Source organism: Oncorhynchus mykiss, chromosome Y (genome assembly GCF_013265735.2).
Source record: "Oncorhynchus mykiss isolate Arlee chromosome Y, USDA_OmykA_1.1, whole genome shotgun sequence".
Lineage (NCBI taxonomy): Eukaryota > Metazoa > Chordata > Actinopteri > Salmoniformes > Salmonidae > Oncorhynchus > Oncorhynchus mykiss.
The window spans coordinates 39,194,901-39,219,874 of record NC_048593.1 but is presented as its reverse complement, the minus strand read 5'-3'; the positions used below and the strand labels follow the sequence as shown (position 1 = coordinate 39,219,874).

The 24,974-nt window shown below is 42.7% G+C and overlaps 1 protein-coding gene across 2 annotated transcripts in view; it reads right to left on the bottom strand.

The window, feature by feature from the left end:
• The window catches only part of LOC110510244 (relaxin receptor 2), a 184,512-nt gene that overhangs the window by 41,898 nt on the left and 117,640 nt on the right, over nucleotides 1–24,974 (bottom strand). For both annotated transcript variants that reach the window (XM_036967527.1, XM_036967526.1), the window contains exons 11-15: nucleotides 12,528–12,599; nucleotides 8,589–8,660; nucleotides 8,157–8,228; nucleotides 7,763–7,834; nucleotides 6,030–6,259 (exon numbers count right to left, since the gene is read on the bottom strand). In XM_036967527.1, coding sequence (XP_036823422.1) covers nucleotides 6,030–6,259; nucleotides 7,763–7,834; nucleotides 8,157–8,228; nucleotides 8,589–8,660; nucleotides 12,528–12,599 — 518 coding nt within the window. The remainder of the gene's footprint in view (nucleotides 1–6,029; nucleotides 6,260–7,762; nucleotides 7,835–8,156; nucleotides 8,229–8,588; nucleotides 8,661–12,527; nucleotides 12,600–24,974) is intronic.

The window sequence follows — 24,974 nt, the reverse complement described above, 5'->3', positions numbered from 1 at the left end:
AAGCCGTAAACAAGGGCACCCTCATAGATATCATCCTAACCAACTTGCCCTCTAAATACACCTCTGCTGTCTTCAACCAAGATCTCAGCAATCACTGCCTCATTGCCTGCATCCGTAATGGGTCAGCGGTCAAACGACCTCCACTCATCACTGTCAAACGCTCCCTGAAACACTCCAGCGAGCAGGCCTTTCTAATCGACCTGGCCTGGGTATCCTGGAAGGATATTGATCTCATCCCGTCAGTAGAGGATGCCTGGTTATTTAAAAAAAATGCCTGCCTAACCATCTTAAATAAGCATGCCCCATTCAAGAAATTTAGAACCAGGAACAGATATAGCCCTTGGTTCTCCCCAGACCTGACTGCCCTTAACCAACACAAAAACATCCTATGGCGTTCTGCATTAGCATCGAACAGCCCCTGTGATATGCAGCTTTTCAGGGAAGCTAGAAACCATTATACACAGGCAGTTAGAAAAGCCAAGGCTAGCTTTTTCAAGCAGAAATTTGCTTCCTGCAACACTAACTCAAAAAAGTTCTGGGACACTGGAGAATAAGAACACCTCCTCCCAGCTGCCCACTGCACTGAAGATAGGAAACACTGTCACCACTGATAAATCCACTATAATTCAGAATTTCAATAAGCATTTTTCTACGGCTGGCCATGCTTTTCACCTGGCTAGAGAGCCATCTCTCATCTCTCATCTCATCTCTCTCCATCTCTCTCTCCACCTCTCATCTCTCTCTATCTTTCATCTCAATCTCTCTCTCCATCTCTCTCCATCTCCCATCTCTCTCCATCTGTCTCTCTCTCTCTCTCCATCTCTCATCTCATCTCTCTCCATCTCTCTCTCCATCTCGCTCCACCGCTCATCTCTCTCCATCTCTCATCTCAATCTCTCATCTCTCATCTCTCTCCATCTCTCATCTCAATCTCTCTCTCCATCTCTCATCTCATCATCTCTCATCTCATCATCTCTCATCTCTCTTCATCTCTCTCCACCGCTCATCTCTCTCCATCTCTCTCTCCATCTCTCTCTCCACCGCTCATCTCTATCCATCTCTCTCCATCCCTCTCATCTCAATCTCTCTCTCCATCTCTCTCCATCTCCCATCTCTCTCCATCTGTCTCTCTCTCTCTCTCCATCTCTCATCTCATCTTTCTCCATCTCTCCCTCTCATCTCTCAATCTATCCCTCTCATCTCTCTCTCTCAATCTCTCATCTCAATCTCTCTCTCCATCTCTCATCTCATCTCTCTCCAACGCTCATCTCATCTCTATCCACGGCTCATCTCTCTCCATCTCTCATCTCATCTCTCTCATCTCTCCCTCTCATCTCTCTCTCTCCATCTCTCATCTCATCTCTCTCCATCTCTCTCTCCATCTCGCTCCACCGCTCATCTCTCTCCATCTCTCATCTCAATCTCTCATCTCTCTCCATCTCTCATCTCAATCTCCCTCTCCATCTCTCATCTCATCAATTCAATTCAATTCAATTCAATTCAAGGGCTTTATTGGCATGGGAAACATGTGTTAACATTGCCAAAGCAAGTGAGGTAGACAACATACAAAGTGAATATATAAAGTGAAAAACAACAAAAATTAACAGTAAACATTACACATACAGAGGTTTCAAAACAGTAAAGATATTACAAATGTCATATTATATATATCATCATCTCTCATCTCATCTCTCTCCATCTCTCATCTCATCTCTCTCCATCTCTCTCCACCGCTCATCTCTCTTCATCTCTCATCTCTCTCCACCTCTCTCTCCACCGCTCATCTCTATCCATCTCTCTCCATCCCTCTCATCTCAATCTCTCTCTCCATCTCTCATCTCAATCTCTCTCTCCATCTCTAATCTCATCATCTCTCATCTCTCTCAATTTCTCGCTCCACCGCTCATCTCTCTCTCATCTCTCTCCATCTCTCTCTTCATCTCTCATATCTCTCCATCTCTCATCTCATCTCATCTCTCTCCATCTCTCTCTCCACCGCTCATCTCTTTCCATCCCTCTCCATCTCTCTCTCCATTTCTCATCTCAATCTCTCTCTCTCTCCATCTCTCTCCATCTCTGTCATCTCAATCTCTCTCTCCATCTCTCTCTCCACCGCTCATGTCTCTCCATCACTCATCTCTCTCCATCTCTCTCTCCATCTCAATCTCTCTCTCTCCATCTCTCTCCATCTCTGTCATCTCAATCTCTCTCTCCATCTCTCTCTCCACCACTCATGTCTCTCCATCACTCATCTCAATCTCTCTCTCCATCTCTCATCTCATTTCTCTCCACCGCTCATCTCTCTCCATCTCTCTCTCCATCTATCTCATCTCTCTCCATCTCATCTCCATCTCTCCCTCTCATCTCCATCTCTCCCTCTCATCTCTCCATCTCTCCCTTTCACTAAAAGTATATATATACACAACCTGTATACAACCTTATGCTATACTAGGAAAATTGTGTTTAGGGCCAAATCCTGGCCTCTGGTACTTTTTCAGCAGCATAAGTGAGAGCAGATCCGCTGGAGACATGGCCCAGTGAAACATGGCCCAGTGAGACATGGCCCAGTGAGACATGGGTGCCGGTCTGCGTAGATGGAAAGGGAAAAGCCTGAGCATTTTGAGTAAAACACTGAGGTACATACTATATGGGAATGCGCCATTAGAGGATGCAACAATGTACCTGTCACATTATGGCGTCTGTTAGAGCCTCCATTTCGAAGTAGTCCGTTTTCTTCTTATACTATTATACTTATACTAACAACTATGAGTTGGTAAACAAATTGGTAGGTTACATACTGTCAGCTGGAGTGTGTTGTCTGAACAGATATAAAGCCCAGGGTGGTGATTTACTAACATCTGCAGTGATGGAATGTTTGCTCATGAGTAGAATTCATTGGCTGATCCCTACTGATAAACTGTGATCCTTCCTTAACCTATAGGAAGTCCCACCCAGTTGACTACTTCAAAATGGTGAAAGTCCTCAATGGCACTACCCATGCTAAAACAGGCATTTGGGCACTAGAGTCTTCTATCTATCTCTATGATTTAAAAAAAAAACTACTTCCTCTTCTCACTTTGTTGAGACACACTGATCATTTTCTCCTTCCACATTAGTGCTCCCCTGTGTGTGTTCTTACCGATGGCCTGTTGCCAGCTGATTTATCTCTCTGATGTATTTGGCCAGTGTTTGATTTGACACTGCCAGGGAAGGTTCCTGTGTTTGTGTGTGTGTGTGTGTATGTGTGTGTGTATGTGTGTGTGTGTGTGTGTGTGTGTATGTGTGTGTGTGTGTGTGTGTGTGTGTGTGTGTGTGTGTGTGTGTGTGTGTGTGTGTGTGTGTGTGTGTGTGTGTGTGTAAGTCTGCGAGTGTGCATCTGTGAATAGGGTAGGAGGTAGTAAAGGTATGGGGAAGAGAGATATAGGGGGCAGCAGGATCTGGTATGGAGAAGAGAGATATAGGAGGCAGCAGGATCTGGTATGGAGAAGAGAGATAGGAGGCAGCAGGATCTGGTATGGGGAAGAGAGATATAGGGGGCAGCAGGATCTGGTATGGAGAAGAGAGATATAGGAGGCAGCAGGATATGGTATGGGGAAGAGAGATATAGGAGGCAGTAGGATCTGGTATGGGGAAGAGTGAATAAGGGGGCAGTAGGATACGGTATGGGGCAGCAAGATATGGTATGGGGAAGCAGGAAAGATGGCCTGGCCTGGAGCTGGCTAAGTGTAGTTTCATTTAGACCTTCCTGGCCTGCTGACACATTTACCTAGACTGAGATCTACACAGGGGAGAGGGATGGGGGAGAGAGACGAGAGGAGAAAAGAGGAGAGAGGGATGGAGAGAGGCGGAGGAGAAGGAGAGAGCAAGAGAGAGGAGAAAGAGATGAAGGAGAGAGGCACAGAAAGATAGCAAGACGATTGAGATAAAGAGAGGAGAGAAAAGGATGGGTGATTCATCCTAGCTGATGAATGATAGATGAGTAACAGGTGTTTGTTGTGAAATAATAGCGAGGGAGTGAGAAAATATTAAAGAGAGGAAAAAGAGGCTACAGGGAGCTGCCATAGAGACATATAGAGGACTCGTTCTCGTCTTCTGTGCCATTATAGTGTCGGTGACAGCATCGGCAGCACCATTGAGGCAATCTCACGATTGGCTGATCCCTACTGATGATCTGGTTGGACATGAAAGGAGAGAGTGTGAAAGAGAGGAGAGAGACAGAGAGTGAAAGTGAGAGAGAGAAAGAGTGAGAGAGAGAGAAAGTTAAAGTGAAAGAGAGAGAAAGAGAGCAAGAGAGGGAGAGAGAGGAGAGAGGGAGAGAGAAAGAGAGGAGAGAGAGAAAGAGAGCGAGAGGCTATAGGGAGCTGTCTTGTCTGACCTGCCATGGTGTCTCCAACTGAGATCAGCAGCTGCTATGCCCTGATGACTTTCACTCAAAGTGAGTGTGTGTGCCTGTGTGTATGTCTGTGCCGCATGTCTGTGTGTCCTGTGTCATGACTCTCGCTCCTGGGTGAGAATCAAAGATAGCCAGCCAGCCAGCCAGCCCCCCCCCCCCCCTCTCCCACCAGAGAGGAAGAGGGGGAGTGGGGCCGGTTGTATGAATCTAACGACCTGTCGTAAACTTTCTGTCTCTTGCACTACAGTATGGAAAAGTTAAAAATCCTTTGTGTGTTGAGAGACTCATGCCAAAACTTCAAACATCAAAAGATTGTACATTGGAACATCAGTTTTCAAATCCAAACATCTGGAATGGTTGGTGGGGCTGCAAACAATAAATCCTGTGAAAAGTGTATTGTTTTGTGATATCATTAAGGACGATATAACTAAATAACTGTAACTCTACCAATGTATACGGCCCAGTTATCAGATTTACATCTAAATGTTGTAAAACTTATATTATTAAATATAAAACTATTTGTGAGAAGATGAAATGCTATTTTAGCCTTCTGAATGAGAATTGTTTTTCATATAAACTTTTGCCAAGCCAGTAACCACGCCCACGTGAGCAAAGAGATTGTGGCAACGTGATGGACCCGCCATCCAAGGCGAGTGCATAAAAGGACTGCTAAAGAGATTTACAGCAGACCAGAAAACATGGAGCTGTGGCTACACATTGAAATGATATACAACTACAAGACCAGTATACGGTAAGACTCAAACTCTTCAGTGAAGAAGATAAAGACTACATCGGAACATTCAGTCTGCAGCTGTTTAAGTATTTTAGTCAATTAAACTCGAACAGTAACCACCGCGTGTGTACCTCTGATGTATCCAGTCTAACGAACACTCAGAGACAAAGAGGCCTACTACAACTGAGGACATTGTGACCTCTGGTGGAAAACCCGAGACCTACATAGAACTACTCACCATAGATGGACGAGTGGTTTCAACAGAGAGATGACGAATGCATACAAGCGTAAATATGTGTTGCATTTATTTTTCGAATGAGCGGTCGTTCATGTGCAAAGTATTTATTTTTCATAAGTATAGCTTCCACATGTATGTACCAGCCACTCTCTTTGTCTCTCCCTCTCTCTTTATCTTACTCTTCCATTGTGTAATAAGCCGTCATATTGGGTTAGTCCACAAGGGACTTTTCATTGCAATATGTTAGTAATCAATTCAATGTATACGTGTATGTGTGTTTGTGTGTTTCTGAGTGATTATTTAGTTAATAAATAATTAGGTAAATTTGTGAAATCGCTGAATCATTATTTAGAATAGGGTTTGTGCAAATATCCAAGGATTTTGCGACGTTCAGAATGAGACTGATATGAGGTAATAATGATTAATGTATGACTGGTATGATAACGATATATTCTGATATATTATTAAGTTAATTCGGGAAACAGTAACTCATTAAACATTATTTTCCCGTGGTGCCCCAAGTTACTAATGAGTTAATTGTTACATGATTAATTGAATCACGTAATAATGAAAAACATAGTTAGTTGATTTGATAAAATAGCTGTCATCACATTAATGATAGTCCGGACACCTGTGTATGTCTATAAACATTCCATATAACTCACAGCAGAGGACTTTGATGCAGGCGGCGTGCAAGTTGTTCTCTGCCCTGATCAGAGACCTCATCCCGATGACAAAGAGGTTCCCGAAACATGTGATGAAGGCCATGACCCACACAGAGACCCTGAGCACCACGTTGGCTAACAGGTCCTCGAAGGAAGAGATACCGTCTGTGTTGGGCTTGCACGTTCTCACGTGGGGCGCATAGGAACAGTACTGGAATGTCTTGAAGTAGCTACGAGTGGAACGACAACATATAGTAAAGAATGTGATAAACAGGACATATAGTATAGAATGTGATATACAGGACATATAGTATAGAATGTGATATAAAGGACATATAGCATAGAATGGGATATACAGGACATATCGTATAGAATGTGATATAACAGGACATATAGTATAGAATGTGATATACATATAGTATAGAATGTGATGAACATATAGTATAGAATGTGATATACAGGACATATAGTATAGAATGTGATATACAGGACATATAGTATAGAATGTGATGAACATGTAGTATAGAATGTGATATACAGGACATATAGTATAGAATGTGATGAACATATAATATAGAATGTGATATACAGGACATATAGTATAGAATGTGATGAACAGGACATATAGTATAGAATGGGATGAACAGGACATATAGTATAGAATGTGATGAACAGGACATATAGTATAGAATGTGATATACAGGACATATAGTATAGAATGGGATGAACAGGACATATAGTATAGAATGGGATAAACAGGACATATAGTATAGAATGTGATATACAGGACATATAGTATAGAATGTGATATACAGGACATATAGTATAGAATGGGATGAACAGGACATATAGTATAGAATGGGATAAACAGGACATATAGTATAGAATGTGATGAACAGGACATATAGTATAGAATGTGATGAACATATAGTATAGAATGTGATATACAGGACATATAGTATAGAATGGGATATACAGGACATATAGTATAGAATGGGATAAACAGGACATATAGTATAGAATGTGATGAACAGGACATATAGTATAGAATGTGATGAACATATAGTATAGAATGTTATATACAGGACATATAGTATAGAATGGGATATACAGGACATATAGTATAGAATGTGATATACAGGACATATAGTATAGAATGGGATGAACAGGACATATAGTATAGAATGGGATGAACAGGACATATAATATAGAATGTGATAAACAGGACATATAGTATAGAATGTTATATACAGGACATATAGTATAGAATGTGATATACAGGACATATAGTATAGAATGTGATATACAGGACATATAGTATAGAATGTTATATACAGGACATATAGTATAGAATGTGATATACAGGACATATAGTATAGAATGTTATATACACGACATATAGTATAGAATGGGATGAACAGGACATATAGTATAGAATGGGATATACAGGACATATAGTATAGAATGGGATAAACAGGACATATAGTATAGAATGTGATGAACAGGACATATAGTATAGAATGTGATGAACATATAGTATAGAATGTGATATACAGGACATATAGTATAGAATGTGATATACAGGACATATAGTATAGAATGTGATAAACAGGACATATAATATAGAATGTGATGAACAGGACATATAGTATAGAATGTGATATACAGGACATATAGTATAGAATGTGATATATAGGACATTTAGTATAGAATGTGATACAGTATGTACATACATGTGTGAGAGGTTTCCCATGGGTACAAACATCTTCGTCTGGATGTCTGGAATCTCAATACCCTCCAGACCTCTAAAGACAAGACATCACATAGTTTATTAACTTGGTTAGATGTATTTACCATAGATAGTCAACATGTATCTTCCTATAGTGTACGATACTGGTAGGTACTCGTCGGTACTGGTAGGTACTGGTAAGTACTGGTAGATACTGGTAAGTACAGGTAGATACTGGTATGTACTGATAGATACTGGTAGGTACTGGTAGATACTGGTAGGTAGTGGTAAGTACTGGTAGGTACTGATAGCATACAGTACTGATAGGTAGGTAGTGGTAGGTATTTCGTAGGTACTGTTAGTGTATGGTACTGGTAGGATGTATGTGTACTACTCACAGGGACTGGAGCTGGGTCAGGTGATCAAAGTGACCCGGGTGGATGTGGAACAGAGGATTATGGGATATGTTCCTGTGACAATAAGTAAAGAAGTGATCTGTCTGACAGGCGGATGGACAGGCAGGCAGGTATTCTGAGACTAACATCTTTTAACAGTCAGTAGAACATCATTTGTCATCTTTTGTTAAGCCCTGTTGGTCAGATGTAAAGCCATGTTTCCAGGGTTAGAGGAGAAGCAGACATAAACAGTCCTGTGTTGTGAGACTCACAGAATGAGGAGACTTTAAAAGCTCTTAAAGCTGTTAAACTGAGGTAACTAACAGCTGTTAAATTGACGTAATTAACAGTATATATTTGTAATATCTTCAATCATTTTTATCATATGTTATGCCGTAATCGGGTTCCATTTGGGAACTGTGTTGTGTGACTCACAGTTTGACGAGAGACTTTAGGCTCTTAAAGGTGTTGTTGGGGAGCTCAGTAATCCGGTTGTCCGACAGGTCTCTGAAAACAGAGGGAGAGAAAAAAGAGAGGGAGGTGGGGGAGCGAGAGCAGGAGGGGCGAGAGAGGGAGGGGGAGCGAGAGCAGAAGGGGAGAGAGGGGGGGTAAGGAGAGAGGGAGAGAGAGGGGAGAGCAGGAGGGCAGAGAGGGTGGAAGGAGAGGGGGAAGGAGAGAGGGAGAGAGAGGGGGAGCGAGAGAGGGGGGTAAGGAGAGAGGAAGAGAGAGGGGAGAACAGGAGGGCAGAGAGAGGGGGGAAGGAGAGGGGGAAAGAGAGAGGGGAGAGCGAGAGCAGGAGGGGAGAGAAGGGGGTAAGGAGAGAGGGAGAGAGAGGGGAGAGCAAGAGCAGGAGGGCAGAGAGGGGGTAAGGGGAGTGGGAAGGAGAGAGGGAGAGAGAGGGGGGGAACGAGAGCAGGAGGGGCGAGAGAGGGGGAAGGAGAGAGGGAGCGAGAGCAGGAGGGGGGAGAGAGGGGAAGGAGAGAGGGAGAGAAAGAGAATGTCAGGAAGACAAGTAGACAGAATGACAGATAGACAGAATGACAGATAAACAAGTAGACATAATGATAGGTAGACAGGTAGACAGCATGACAGGTACACAGAATGACAGGTACACAGAATGACAGGTACACAGAATGACAGGTAGACGGGTAGAAAGAATGACAGGTAGACAGAATGACAGGTAGAAAGAATGACAGGTAGACAGGTAGACAGAATGACAGGTAGACAGGTAGAAAGAATGACCGGTAGACAGAATGACAGGTACACAGAATGACAGGTACACAGAATGACAGGTACACAGAATGACAGGTAGAAAGAATGACAGGTAGACAGGTGACAGAAGGGAAGGAGAGAGGGAGAGAAAGAGAATGTCAGGAAGACAAGTAGACAGAATGACAGATAGACATAATGACAGATAGACAGGTAGAAAGAATGACAAGTAGACAGAATGACAGGTAGAAAGAATGACAGGTAGACAGGTAGACAGAATGACAGGTAGACAGAATGACAGGTAGACAGAATGACAGGTAGAAAGAATGACAGGTAGAAAGAATGACAGGTAGACAGAATGACAGGTAGACAGAATGACAGGTGACAGGTAGAAAGAATGACAGGTAGACAGAATGACAGGTAGACAGAATGACAGGTAGACAGGTAGAAAGAATAACAGGTACACAGAATGACAGGTAGAAAGAATGACAGGTAGACAGGTAGAAAGAATGACAGGTAGAAAGAATGACAGGTAGAAAGAATGACAGGAACACAGAATGACAGGTAGACAGGTATAACGAATGACAGGTGACAGGTAGAAAGAATGACAGATAGAAATGTAGACAGAATGACAGGTAGAAAGAATGACAGGTAGACATAATGACAGGTAGACAGAATGACAGGTACACAGAATGACAGGTGACAGGTAGAAAGAATGACAGGTAGACAGAATGACAGGTAGACAGGTAGAAAGAATGAGAGGTAGACAGAATGACAGGTAGACAGGTAGAAAGAATGACAGGTAGACAGAATGACAGGTAGACAGGTAGAAAGAATGAGAGGTAGACAGAATGACAGGTAGACAGGTAGAAAGAATGACAGATAGAAATGTAGACAGAATGACAGGTAGAAAGAATGACAGGTAGACATAATGACAGGTAGACAGAATGACAGGTACACAGAATGACAGGTGACAGGTAGAAAGAATGACAGGTAGACAGAATGACAGGTAGACAGGTAGAAAGAATGAGAGGTAGACAGAATGACAGGTAGACAGGTAGAAAGAATGACAGGTAGACAGAATGACAGGTAGACAGGTAGAAAGAATGAGAGGTAGACAGAATGACAGGTAGACAGGTAGAAAGAATGACTGGTAGACAGAATGACAGATAGACAGGTAGAAAGAATGACTGGTAGACAGAATGACAGGTAGACAGGTAGAAAGAATGACTGGTAGACAGAATGACAGATAGACAGAATGACAGGTAGACAGAATGCCAGAATAACAGGTGACAGGTAGACAGAATGACAGGTAGACAGAATGCCAGAATAACAGGTGACAGGTACACAGAATGACAGGTAGACAGGTATAACAAATGACAGGTGACAGGTAGAAAGAATGACAGGTAGAAATGTAGACAGATCGACAGGTAGAAAGAATGACAGGTAGACAGAATGACAGGTAGACAGAATGACAGGTACACAGAATGACAGGTGACAGGTAGAAAGAATGACAGGTAGACAGAATGACAGGTAGACAGGTAGAAAGAATGAGAGGTAGACAGAATGACAGGTAGACAGGTAGAAAGAATGACTGGTAGACAGAATGACAGGTAGACAGGTAGAAAGAATGACTGGTAGACAGAATGACAGGTAGACAGGTAGAAAGAATGACTGGTAGACAAGAATGACAGGTAGACAGAATGACAGGTAGACAGAATGCCAGAATAACAGGTGACAGGTAGACAGAATGACAGGTAGACAGAATGCCAGAATAACAGGTGACAGGTAGACAGAATGACAGGTAGACAGAATGCCAGAATAACAGGTGACAGGTAGACAGAATGACAGAACGGCTGAATGACGGAGTAGTTACTCACAGTTCTTCCAGCACCACCCTCAACTGAAATTTGTTCTACTTCTCATTGTTCAGTTAGGGTTCTGCTAATAGTTTTCATTGTTCAATTAGGGTTCTACTAATAGTTGTCATTATTCAGTTAGGGTTCTGCTAATAGTTGTCATTGTTCAGTTAGGGTTCTACTAATAGTTGTCATTATTCAGTTAGGGTTCTGCTAATAGTTGTCATTATTCAGTTAGGGTTCTGCTAATAGTTGTCATTGTTCAGTTAGGGTTCTGCTAATAGTTGTCATTGTTCAGTTAGGGTTCTGCTAATAGTTGTCATTGTTCAGTTAGGGTTCTGCTAATAGTTGTCATTGTTCAGTTAGGGTTCTACTAATAGTTGTCATTGTTCAGTTAGGGTTCTGCTAATAGTTGTCATTGTTCAGTTAGGGTTCTGCTAATAGTTTTCATTGTTCAATTAGGGTTCTACTAATAGTTGTCATTATTCAGTTAGGGTTCTGCTAATAGTTGTCATTGTTCAGTTAGGGTTCTACTAATAGTTGTCATTATTCAGTTAGGGTTCTGCTAATAGTTGTCATTATTCAGTTAGGGTTCTGCTAATAGTTGTCATTGTTCAGTTAGGGTTCTGCTAATAGTTGTCATTGTTCAGTTAGGGTTCTGCTAATAGTTGTCATTTTTCAGTTAGGGTTCTGCTAATAGTTGTCATTGTTCCGTTAGGGTTCTACTAATAGTTGTCATTATTCAGTTAGGGTTCTGCTAATAGTTGTCATTTTTCAGTTAGGGTTCTGCTAATAGTTGTCATTGTTCAGTTAGGGTTCTGCTAATAGTTGTCATTGTTCAGTTAGGGTTCTGCTAATAGTTGTCATTTTTCAGTTAGGGTTCTGGTAATAGTTGTCATTGTTCAGTTAGGGTTCTGCTAATAGTTGTCATTTTTCAGTTAGGGTTCTGCTAATAGTTGTCATTGTTCAGTTAGGGTTCTGCTAATAGTTGTCATTTTTCAGTTAGGGTTCTGCTAATAGTTGTCATTGTTCAGTTAGGGTTCTGCTAATAGTTGTCATTTTTCAGTTAGGGTTCTGGTAATAGTTGTCATTGTTCAGTTAGGGTTCTGCTAATAGTTGTCATTGTTCAGTTAGGGTTCTGCTAATAGTTGTCATTGTTCAGTTAGGGTTCTGCTAATAGTTGTCATTTTTCAGTTAGGGTTCTGGTAATAGTTGTCATTGTTCAGTTAGGGTTCTGGTAATAGTTGTCATTGTTCAGTTAGGGTTCTGGTAATAGTTGTCATTGTTCAGTTAGGGTTCCACTCACAGTTCTTCTAGAACCACTAGAGATTGAAAAGTGTTTTCAGGAAGAGTTGTGATCTTGTTGTCCATTAGGAGCCTGTCAGGGATAGAGATAATTACTACAGTTTAATGGTTTCACACAGACACACACAGTCTTGTTCAACCCCCCAGTGGTTGTGTGAGTTACTAGGCAGACAGAATGGTTGTGTGAGTTACTAGGCTGACAGAGTGGTTGTGTGAGTTACTAGACTGACAGAGTGGTTGTGTGAGTTACTAGACTGACAGAGTGGTTGTGTGAGTTACTAGGCAGACAGAATGGTTGTGTGAGTTACTAGGCTGACAGAATGGTTGTGTGAGTTACTAGGCTGACAGAGTGGTTGTGTGAGTTACTAGACTGACAGAGTGGTTGTGTGAGTTACTAGGCTGACAGAGTGGTTGTGTGAGTTACTAGACTGACAGAGTGGTTGTGTGAGTTACTAGACTGACAGAGTGGTTGTGTGAGTTACTAGACTGACAGAGTGGTTGTGTGAGTTACTAGGCTGACAGGGTGGTTGTGTGAGTTACTAGACTGACAGAGTGGTTGTGTGAGTTACTAGACTGACAGAGTGGTTGTGTGAGTTACTAGACTGACAGGGTGGTTGTGTGAGTTACTAGACTGACAGAGTGGTTGTGTGAGTTACTAGACTGACAGAGTGGTTGTGTGAGTTACTAGACTAATGGTTTCAAACAGACACACACAGTCTTGTTCAACCCCCCAGTGGTTGTGTGAGTTACTAGGCTGACAGAGTGGTTGTGTGAGTTACTAGACTGACAGAGTGGTTGTGTGAGTTACTAGACTGACAGAGTGGTTGTGTGAGTTACTAGACTGACAGAGTGGTTGTGTGAGTTACTAGACTGACAGAGTGGTTGTGTGAGTTACTAGGCTGACAGAGTGGTTGTGTGAGTTACTAGGCTGACAGAGTGGTTGTGTGAGTTACTAGGCTGACAGAGTGGTTGTGTGAGTTACTAGGCTGACAGAGTGGTTGTGTGAGTTACTAGGCTGACAGAGTGGTTGTGTGAGTTACTAGGCTGACAGAGTGGTTGTGTGAGTTACTAGGCTGACAGAATGGTTGTGTGAGTTACTAGGCTGACAGAGTGGTTGTGTGAGTTACTAGACTGACAGAGTGGTTGTGTGAGTTACTAGGCTGACAGAATGGTTGTGTGAGTTACTAGGCTGACATAATGGTTGTGTGAGTTACTAGGCTGACAGAGTGGTTGTGTGAGTTACTAGGCTGACAGAATGGTTGTGTGAGTTACTAGGCTGACAGAATGGTTGTGTGAGTTACTAGACTGACAGAGTGGTTGTGTGAGTTACTAGGCTGACAGAATGGTTGTGTGAGTTACTAGGCTGACATAATGGTTGTGTGAGTTACTAGGCTGACAGAGTGGTTGTGTGAGTTACTAGGCAGACAGAGTGGTTGTGTGAGTTACTAGGCTGACAGAGTGGTTGTGTGAGTTACTAGGCAGACAGAATGGTTGTGTGAGTTACTAGGCTGACAGAGTGGTTGTGTGAGTTACTAGACTGACAGAGTGGTTGTGTGAGTTACTAGGCTGACAGAATGGTTGTGTGAGTTACTAGGCAGACAGAATGGTTGTGTGAGTTACTAGGCTGACAGAGTGGTTGTGTGAGTTACTAGACTGACAGAGTGGTTGTGTGAGTTACTAGGCAGACAGAATGGTTGTGTGAGTTACTAGACTGACAGAGTGGTTGTGTGAGTTACTAGGCAGACAGAATGGTTGTGTGAGTTACTAGGCTGACAGAGTGGTTGTGTGAGTTACTAGACTGACAGAGTGGTTGTGTGAGTTACTAGGCAGACAGAATGGTTGTGTGAGTTACTAGACTGACAGAGTGGTTGTGTGAGTTACTAGGCAGACAGAATGGTTGTGTGAGTTACTAGGCTGACAGAGTGGTTGTGTGAGTTACTAGACTGACAGAGTGGTTGTGTGAGTTACTAGACTGACAGAGTGGTTGTGTGAGTTACTAGACTGACAGAGTGGTTGTGTGAGTTACTAGGCTGACAGAGTGGTTGTGTGAGTTACTAGGCTGACAGAGTGGTTGTGTGAGTTACTAGACTGACAGAGTGGTTGTGTGAGTTACTAGGCTGACAGAGTGGTTGTGTGAGTTACTAGACTGACAGAGTGGTTGTGTGAGTTACTAGGCTGACAGAGTGGTTGTGTGAGTTACTAGGCTGACAGAGTGGTTGTGTGAGTTACTAGGCTGACAGAGTGGTTGTGTGAGTTACTAGGCAGACAGAATGGTTGTGTGAGTTACTAAGCAGACAGAGAGGTTGTGTGAGTTACTAGGCTGACAGAGTGGTTGTGTGAGTTACTAGACTGCCAGAGAGGTTGTGTGAGTTTGTTCGGCTGCCAGAGAGGTTGTGTGAGTTACTAGGCTGACAGAATGGTTGTGTGAGTTACTAGGCAGACAGAGAGGTTGTGTGAGTTACCAGGCTGACAGAATGGTTGTGTGAGTTACTAGGCAGACAGAGAGGTTGTGTGAGTTACGTTGCTGACAGAATGGTTGTGTGAGTTACTAGGCTGAATGAATGGTTGTGTGAGTTACTAGGCAGACAGAATGGTTGTGTGAGTTACTAGGCAGACAGAGAGGTTGTGTGAGTTACTAGGCAGACAGAATGGTTGTGTGAGTTACTAGGCAGACAGAGAGGTTGTGTGAGTTACTAGGCTGACAGAATGGTTGTGTGAGTTACTAGGCTGACAGAATGGTTGTGTGAGTTACTAGGCAGACAGAGAGGTTGTGTGAGTTACTAGGCAGACAGAATGGTTGTGTGAGTTACGTTGCTGACAGAATGGTTGTGTGAGTTACTAGGCAGACAGAGAGGTTGTGTGAGTTTGTTCGGCTGCCAGAATGGTTGTGTGAGTTACGTTGCTGACAGAATGGTTGTGTGAGTTACTAGGCAGACAGAGAGGTTGTGTGAGTTTGTTCGGCTGCCAGAGAGGTTGTGTGAGTTACGTTGCTGACAGAATGGTTGTGTGAGTTACTGGGCAGACAGAGAGGTTGTGTGAGTTACTAGGCAGACAGAGTGGTTGTGTGAGTTACTAGGCAGACAGAGTGGTTGTGTGAGTTACTAGGCAGACAGAGAGGTTGTGTGAGTTACTAGGCAGACAGAGAGGTTGTGTGAGTTACTAGGCAGACAGGGTGGTTGTGTGAGTTACTAGGCAGACAGAGTGGTTGTGTGAGTTACTAGGCTGACAGAATGGTTGTGTGAGTTACTAGGCTGACAGAGTGGTTGTGTGAGTTACTAGGCAGACAGAGAGGTTGTGTGAGTTACTAGGCTGACAGAGTGGTTGTGTGAGTTACTAGGCAGACAGAGAGGTTGTGTGAGTTACTAGGCAGACAGAGTGGTTGTGTGAGTTACTAGGCAGACAGAATGGTTGTGTGAGTTACTAGGCAGACAGAGAGGTTGTGTGAGTTACTAGGCAGACAGAATGGTTGTGTGAGTTACTAGGCTGACAGAGTGGTTGTGTGAGTTACTAGGCAGACAGAGAGGTTGTGTGAGTTACTAGGCTGACAGAATGGTTGTGTGAGTTACTAGGCAGACAGAATGGTTGTGTGAGTTACTAGGCAGACAGAGAGGTTGTGTGAGTTACTAGGCTGACAGAGTGGTTGTGTGAGTTACTAGGCAGACAGAGAGGTTGTGTGAGTTACTAGGCAGACAGAGTGGTTGTGTGAGTTACTAGGCAGACAGAATGGTTGTGTGAGTTACTAGGCAGACAGAGAGGTTGTGTGAGTTACTAGGCAGACAGAGAGGTTGTGTGAGTTACTAGGCTGACAGAGAGGTTGTGTGAGTTACTAGGCAGACAGAGAGGTTGTGTGAGTTACTAGGCAGACAGAATGGTTGTGTGAGTTACTAGGCAGACAGAGAGGTTGTGTGAGTTACTAGGCAGACAGAGAGGTTGTGTGAGTTACTAGACTGACAGAATGGTTGTGTGAGTTACTAGGCTGACAGAGTGGTTGTGTGAGTTACTAGGCAGACAGAGAGGTTGTGTGAGTTACTAGACTGACAGAATGGTTGTGTGAGTTACTAGGCTGACAGAATGGTTGTGTGAGTTACTAGGCAGACAGAGAGGTTGTGTGAGTTACTAGGCAGACAGAGAGGTTGTGTGAGTTACTAGGCTGACAGAATGGTTGTGTGAGTTACTAGGCAGACAGAGAGGTTGTGTGAGTTACTAGGCTGACAGAATGGTTGTGTGAGTTACTAGGCAGACAGAGAGGTTGTGTGAGTTACTAGGCAGACAGAGAGGTTGTGTGAGTTACTAGGCTGACAGAATGGTTGTGTGAGTTACTAGGCAGACAGAGAGGTTGTGTGAGTTACTAGGCAGACAGAGGTTGTGTGAGTTACTAGGCAGACAGAATGGTTGTGTGAGTTACTAGGCAGACAGAGAGGTTGTGTGAGTTACTAGGCAGACAGAGAGGTTGTGTGAGTTACTAGGCTGACAGAGAGGTTGTGTGAGTTACTAGGCAGACAGAGAGGTTGTGTGAGTTACTAGGCAGACAGAATGGTTGTGTGAGTTACTAGGCAGACAGAGAGGTTGTGTGAGTTACTAGGCAGACAGAGAGGTTGTGTGAGTTACTAGACTGACAGAATGGTTGTGTGAGTTACTAGGCTGACAGAGTGGTTGTGTGAGTTACTAGGCAGACAGAGAGGTTGTGTGAGTTACTAGACTGACAGAATGGTTGTGTGAGTTACTAGGCTGACAGAATGGTTGTGTGAGTTACTAGGCAGACAGAGAGGTTGTGTGAGTTACTAGGCAGACAGAGAGGTTGTGTGAGTTACTAGGCTGACAGAATGGTTGTGTGAGTTACTAGGCAGACAGAGAGGTTGTGTGAGTTACTAGGCTGACAGAATGGTTGTGTGAGTTACTAGGCAGACAGAGAGGTTGTGTGAGTTACTAGGCAGACAGAGAGGTTGTGTGAGTTACTAGGCTGACAGAATGGTTGTGTGAGTTACTAGGCAGACAGAGAGGTTGTGTGAGTTACTAGGCAGACAGAGGTTGTGTGAGTTATGAACAATACCTGTGAAAGATTTTTTTTAAACACAACGTGTGTACGCTCGTGCACCAACACAAAACGCTTCAGAGTGTAGAGTGTCTGTAGAGTGTGTAGAGTGTGTAGAGTGTGTAGAGTCTGTAGAGTGTGTAGAGTGTGTAGAGTGTGTGGAGTGTGTAGAGTGTGTAGAGTGTGTAGAGTGTGTAGAGTGTGTAGAGTGTGTAGAGTGTGTAGAGTGTGTAGAGTGTGTAGAGTGTGTAGAGTGTGTAGAGAAACAAAAATAACACCGCGAACGACCAAAACAGTTCTGGCTGGTGCAGACACACAACAGAAAACAACTACCCACAACCCATACTGGGAAAACAGGCTGCCTAAGTATGGTTCTCAATTAGAGACAACGATAACCAGCTGCCTCTGATTGGAAACCATACCAGGCCTAAACATAGAAACACAACACCTAGACATACAACACAGAATACCCACCCACATCACACCCTGACCAAACAAAAAATAGAAACATACTGTACAAGGGCAATCTAGGGTCAGGGCGTGACAGGAGGAGTCACATTAGATACATTCTGATATCCAAACAGACAACAAGACGTGTTTGTTCACACCTCCCTCATGTACCTTACCTGACACATACACACTAACACAGAGTCACACCTCCCCCATGTACCTTACCTGACACATACACACTAACACACAGTCACAACTCCCTCATGTCTCTTATCTGACACATACACACTAACACAGAGTCACACCTCCCCCATGTACCTTACCTGACACATACACACTAACACACAGTCACACCTCCCCCATGCCTCTTACCTGACACATACACACTAACACAGAGTCACACCTCCCCCATGTACCTTACCTGAAACATACACACTAACACAGAGTCACACCTCCCCCATGTACCTTACCTGACACATACACACTAACACACAGTCACACCTCCCCCATGCCTCTTACCTGACACATACACACTAACACACAGTCACAGCTCCCCCATGTACCTTACCTGACACATACACACTAACACAGTCACACCTCCCCCATGCCTCTTATCTGACACATACACACTAACACAGAGTCACACCTCCCCATGTACCTTACCTGACACAAACACACTAACACACAGTCACACCTCCCCCATGTACCTTACCTGACACATACACACTAACACACAGTCACACCTCCCCATGTACCTTACCTGACACATACACACTAACACAGAGTCACACCTCCCCCATGTACCTTACCTGACACATACACACTAACACAGAGTCACACCTCCCCATGTACCTTACCCGACACATACACACTAACACAGAGTCACACCTCCCCATGTACCTTACCTGACACATACACACTAACACAGAGTCACACCTCCCCCATGTACCTTACCTGACACATACACACTAACACAGTCACACCTCCCCATGTACCTTACCTGACACATACACACTAACACAGAGTCACACCTCCCCCATGTACCTTACCTGACACATACACACTAACACAGAGTCACACCTCCCCATGTACCTTGCCTGACACATACACACTAACACACAGTCACACCTCCCCATGTACCTTACCTGACACATACACACTAACACACAGTCACACCTCCCCCATGTATCTTACCTAACACATACACACTAACACACAGTCACACCTCCCCCATGTACCTTACCTGACACATACACACTAACACACAGTCACACCTCCCCATGTACCTTACCTGACACATACACACTAACACACAGTCACACCTCCCCCATGTACCTTACCTGACACATACACACTAACACACAGTCACACCTCCCCATGTACCTTACCTGACACATACACACTAACACACAGTCACACCTCCCCCATGTACCTTACCTGGCACATACACACTAACACAGTCACACCTCCCCATGTACCTTACCTGACACATACACACTAACACAGAGTCACACCTCCCCCATGTACCTTACCTGACACATACACACTAACACAGTCACACCTCCCCATGTACCTTACCTGACACATACACACTAACACAGAGTCACACCTCCCCATGTACCTTACCCGACACATACACACTAACACAGAGTCACACCTCCCCCATGTACCTTACCTGACACATACACACTAACACAGAGTCACACCTCCCCATGTACCTTACCTGACACATACACACTAACACAGAGTCACACCTCCCCATATACATAAAACAGCAGTTATGATTCTGATTCAGTGTCAGCAATAAGACACCAACAGTTTATTTTATGAGAAATACATTAAAAACACAACACTATTTGTAATAGACATCAATACAGGAGAGAAATATTCTAGCCAGGTCGCTCCAGATGAGACATGGCTTCTGTATGTGTGCCATTCAGAAGGAGAATGAGCAAGACAAAAGATTGTAAGGGCATTTCAACGGTGTAACGAGAAGACCCTGAGAGTGGAGAAGCAGGTGGTACGTTTTAATAAAACCAACAGACATGGAACGAGACAACATAGTAGTGGAGTCTAACCTGTTAGAGCTCTAGGGGCGCTATTTCATTTTTGGATAAAAAACGTTCCCGTTTTAAGCGCGATATTTTGTCACGAAAAGATGCTCGACTATGCATATTCTTGACAGTTTTGGAAAGAAAACACTCTGAAGTTTCAGAATCTGCAAAGATTTTGTCTGTAAGTGCCCCAGAACTCATTCTACAGGCGAAACCAAGATGATGCATCACCCAGGAATTAGCAGAATTTCTGAAGCTCTGTTTTCCATTCTCTCCTTATATGGCTGTGATTGCGCAACGAATGAGCCTACACTTTCTGTCGTTCGCCCAAGGTCTTAGCAGCATTGTGACGTATTTGTAGGCATATCATTGGAAGATTGACCATAAGAGACTACATTTTCCAAGTGTCCGCCTGGTGTCCTGCGTCGAATTCGGTGCGCAATTGCCAGCTGCTTCTACTTTACCATTTGATTCAGGGGAGAAAGCATGTGTCCAAGAACGATGTATCAATGAAGAGATATGTGAAAAACACCTTGATGATTGATTCTAAACAACGTTTGCCATGTTTTCAGTCGATATTATGGAGTTAATTTGGAAAAAAGTTTGCGTTTTGAGGACTGAATTTATGGATTTTTTTTGGTAGCCAAATGTGATGTATAAAACGGAGCTATTTCTAATACACAAGGAATCTTTTTGGAAAAACTGAGCATCTGCTATCTAACTGAGAGTATCCTCATTGAAAACATCAGAAGTTCTTCAAAGGTAAATGATTTTATTTGAAGGCTTTTATGTTTTTGTTAATGTTGCGTGCTGGATGCTAACGCTAATGCTAACGCTAAATGCTAACGCGAAATGCTAACTCTAGCTAGCTACTTTTACACAAATTATTGTTTTCCTATGGTTGAGAAGCATATTTTGAAAATCTGAGATGACAGTGTTGTTTACAAAAGGCTAAGCTTGAGAGATGGCATATTTATTTCATTTCATTTGCGATTTTCATAAATAGTTAACGTTGTGTTATGCTAATGAGCTTGCTGATAGATTTACACAATCCTGGATACAGGGGTTTTTTCATAGCTAAACGTGACGCAGAAAACGGAGCGATTTGTCCTAAACAAATAATCTTTCAGGAAAAACTGAACATTTGCTATCTGAGAGTCTCCTCATTGAAAACATCTGAAGTTCTTCAAAGGTAAATGATTTTTTTGAATGCTTTTCTGTTTTTTTGTGTAAATGTTGCCAGCTGAATGCTAATGCTAAATGCTACGTTAGCCATCAATACTGTTACACAAATGCTTGTTTTGCAATGGTTGAGAAGCATATTTTGAAAATCTGAGATGACAGTGTTGTTAACAAAAGGCTAAGCTTGAGAGCTAGCATATTTATTTCATTTCATTTGCGATTTTCATGAATAGTTAACGTTGCGTTATGGTAATGAGCTTGAGTCTGTATTCACGAACCCGGATCCGGGATGGGGAGATCAGAAAGGTTAACACAGAAACCCGAGTCAATAACACCTGGGACAAGAAACAAAAGGAGTGACAGATATAGGGGAGGTAATCAGGAAGGTGATGGAGTCCAGGTGCGCGTAACGATGGAGACAGGTGTGCGTCATATTGAGTAAACTGGCGACGTCGCGCGCCGGAAAGGGCCGGAGCGGGCCGGAGCGGGCCGGAGCGGGAGTAGGCGTGTCAAACGGGGTATGGTAGTCGGTACCAGGCGCACCGGTTTGTGTCAAGAACTGTAACTCTGCTGGGGTTTTTCACACTCAAGAGTTTTCCGTGTGTATCAAGAATGATCCACCACTCAAAGGACATCCAGCCAACTTGATGCAAGGAGTGGGAAGCATTGGAGTCAACATGGACCAGTATCCCTGTGGAACGCTTTAGACACCTTGTAGAGTCCATGACGTGAGATCTTGTTGAATATTCACCACTGATGTTGGTGCTGAGTCAGTCACAAATACAGCACGCTATGACACACGCACACACACACACACACACACACACACACACACACACACACACACACACACACACACCCCAACACACCCACACACACACACACACACACACACACACACACACACACACACACACACACACACACAGCTGTCTAATCCTTAGTGTGTGAATCAGCTGTGTATTCCGGTGGAGGAGTAAACAACATATCTAAGTGACAGTCAGTCAGTCTGTCTGCTGTCATTGAGTCAGAGGGATGGAGATGCAGAGCGTGAAGCCTAATATAACTCACCATGTCTGAGAAACAGAGGGGGGAGAGATGGAGAGGGAGAGCGTGAGAGAGGGAGAGAGATTTATATGTTCCTGCTCTTCTTTGGCAGTGGCCTTAGCAAATCCCTACATTTCCATGCCAATAAAGCCTCTTGAATTAAATTGTATGAGACAGGGAGTGAGAGAGAGAGAGACAGAGAGAGAGAGAGCGTGAGAAGTAGAGAGGGATAAAGAGAGTGAAAGAGAGAGAGAAAGAGAGAGACAGACAAAGAAAGAGAGAGAGAGAGAGAGAGAGAGAGGAGAGCAGGAGTGGGAAGGAGAGAGAGAAAGAAAGAGTGGGAGTGAGAAGGAGAGAGAGAATGAAAGAGAGAAGGAGGGCTTATAGAAGAAATAGAGAAAGACCACCAAGGTATGTTGCAGAAGTGATTTTACCAGAGGACTCTGGGTAATACAAACAGAGAAGGAGTCCTACCAGACTAACATTGTGTCTGTACAGATCCCCCATTGAGATATACTACTATGAGTTTACCACGCCTGTAGGATACAGAGACGGGGGAAGTTAGTGTCCGTCCAAAATGGTACCCTATTACCTCTACAGGTGTGGGCCTTGGTCAAAAGTAGTGCACCGTATACAAAATAGGGTTCCATTTGGAACGGACCCTTCACAAACCAACACTGTGTCAACAGAGACTCCTCGTTCAGATAAGAGTTTTAAAACTCTGTAGGAAACGAGCTTCACATGGAGATTTCCTTTGAGATTCGTGTTTCATTTTGTTGCAAAGTGAAGTAAAGTGATGTTTTGTAGGATATCGGATATGACAGGGATATCCTAACAAACTCCTAACAAACTAGGATATCCTAACAAACTCCTAACAAACTAGGATATCCTAACAAACTCCTAACAAAATAGAATATTTTAACAAACTCCTAACAAACTAGGATATCCTAACAAACTCCTAACAAACTCCTAACAAAATAGGATATCCTAACAAACTCCTAACAAACTAGGATATCCTAACAAACTCCTTACAAACTAGGATATCCTAACAAACTCCTAACAAAATAGAATATTTTAACAAACTCCTAACAAACTAGGATATCCTAACAAACTCCTAACAAACTCCTAACAAAATAGGATATCCTAACAAACTCCTAACAAACTCCTAACAAACTAGGATATCCTAACAAACTCCTAACAAACTCCTAACAAACTCCTAACAAACTCCTAACAAACTAGGATATCCTAACAAACTCCTAACAAACTAGGATATCCTAACAAACTCCTAACAAACTAGGATATCCTAACAAACTCCTAACAAACTCCTAACAAACTCCTAACAAACTCCTAAAAAACTAGGATATCCTAACAAACTCCTAACAAACTCCTAACAAACTCCTAACAAACTAGGATATCCTAACAAACTCCTAACAAACTCCTAACAAACTAGGATATCCTAACAAACTCCTAACAAACTCCTAACAAACTAGGATATCCTAACAAACTCCTAACAAACTCCTAACAAACTCCTAACAAACTAGGATATCCTAACAAACTCCTAACAAACTCCTAACAAACTCCTAACAAACTAGGATATCCTAACAAACTCCTAACAAACTCCTAACAAACTCCTAACAAACTAGGATATCCTAACAAACTCCTAACAAACGCCTAACAAACTAGGATATCATAACAAACTCCTAACAAACTAGGATATCCTAACAAACTCCTAACAAACTCCTAACAAACTAGGATATCCTAACAAACTCCTAACAAACTAGGATATCCTAACAAACTCCTAACAAACTCCTAACAAACTAGGATATCCTAACAAACTCCTAACAAACTAGGATATCCTAACAAACTCCTAACAAACTCCTAACAAAATCCTAACAAACTCCTAACAAAATAGGATATCCTAACAAACTCCTAACAAACTCCGAATAAACTAGGATATCCTGACAAACTCCTAACAAAATAGGATATCCTAACAAACTCCTAATAAACTAGGATATCCTAACAAACTCCTAACAAACTCCTAACAAACTAGGATATCCTAACAAACTCCTAACAAACTAGGATATCCTAACAAACTCCTAACAAACTCCTAACAAAATAGGATATCCTAACAAACTCCTAACAAACTAGGATATCCTAACAAACTCCTAACAAAATAGGATATCCTAACAAACTCCTAACAAACTAGGATATCCTAACAAACTCCTAACAAAATAGGATATCCTAACAAACTCCTAACAAAATAGGATATCCTAACAAACTCCTAACAAAATAGGATATCCTAACAAACTCCTAACAAAATAGGATATCCTAACAAACTCCTAAAAAACTCCTCACAAACTCCTAACAAAATAGGATATCCTAACAAACTCCTAACAAAATAGGATATCCTAACAAACTCCTAACAAACTCTTAACAAACTCCTAACACACTCCTAACAAAATAGGATATCCTAACAAACTCCTAACGAACTCCTAACAAACTAGGATATCCTAACAAACTCCTAACAAACTAGGATATCCTAACAAACTCCTAACAAACTCCTAACAAAAAAGGATATCCTAACAAACTCCTAACAAAATAGGATATCCTAACAAACTCCTAACAAACTCCTAACAAACTCCTAACAAACTCCTAACAAACTAGGATATCCTAACAAACTCCT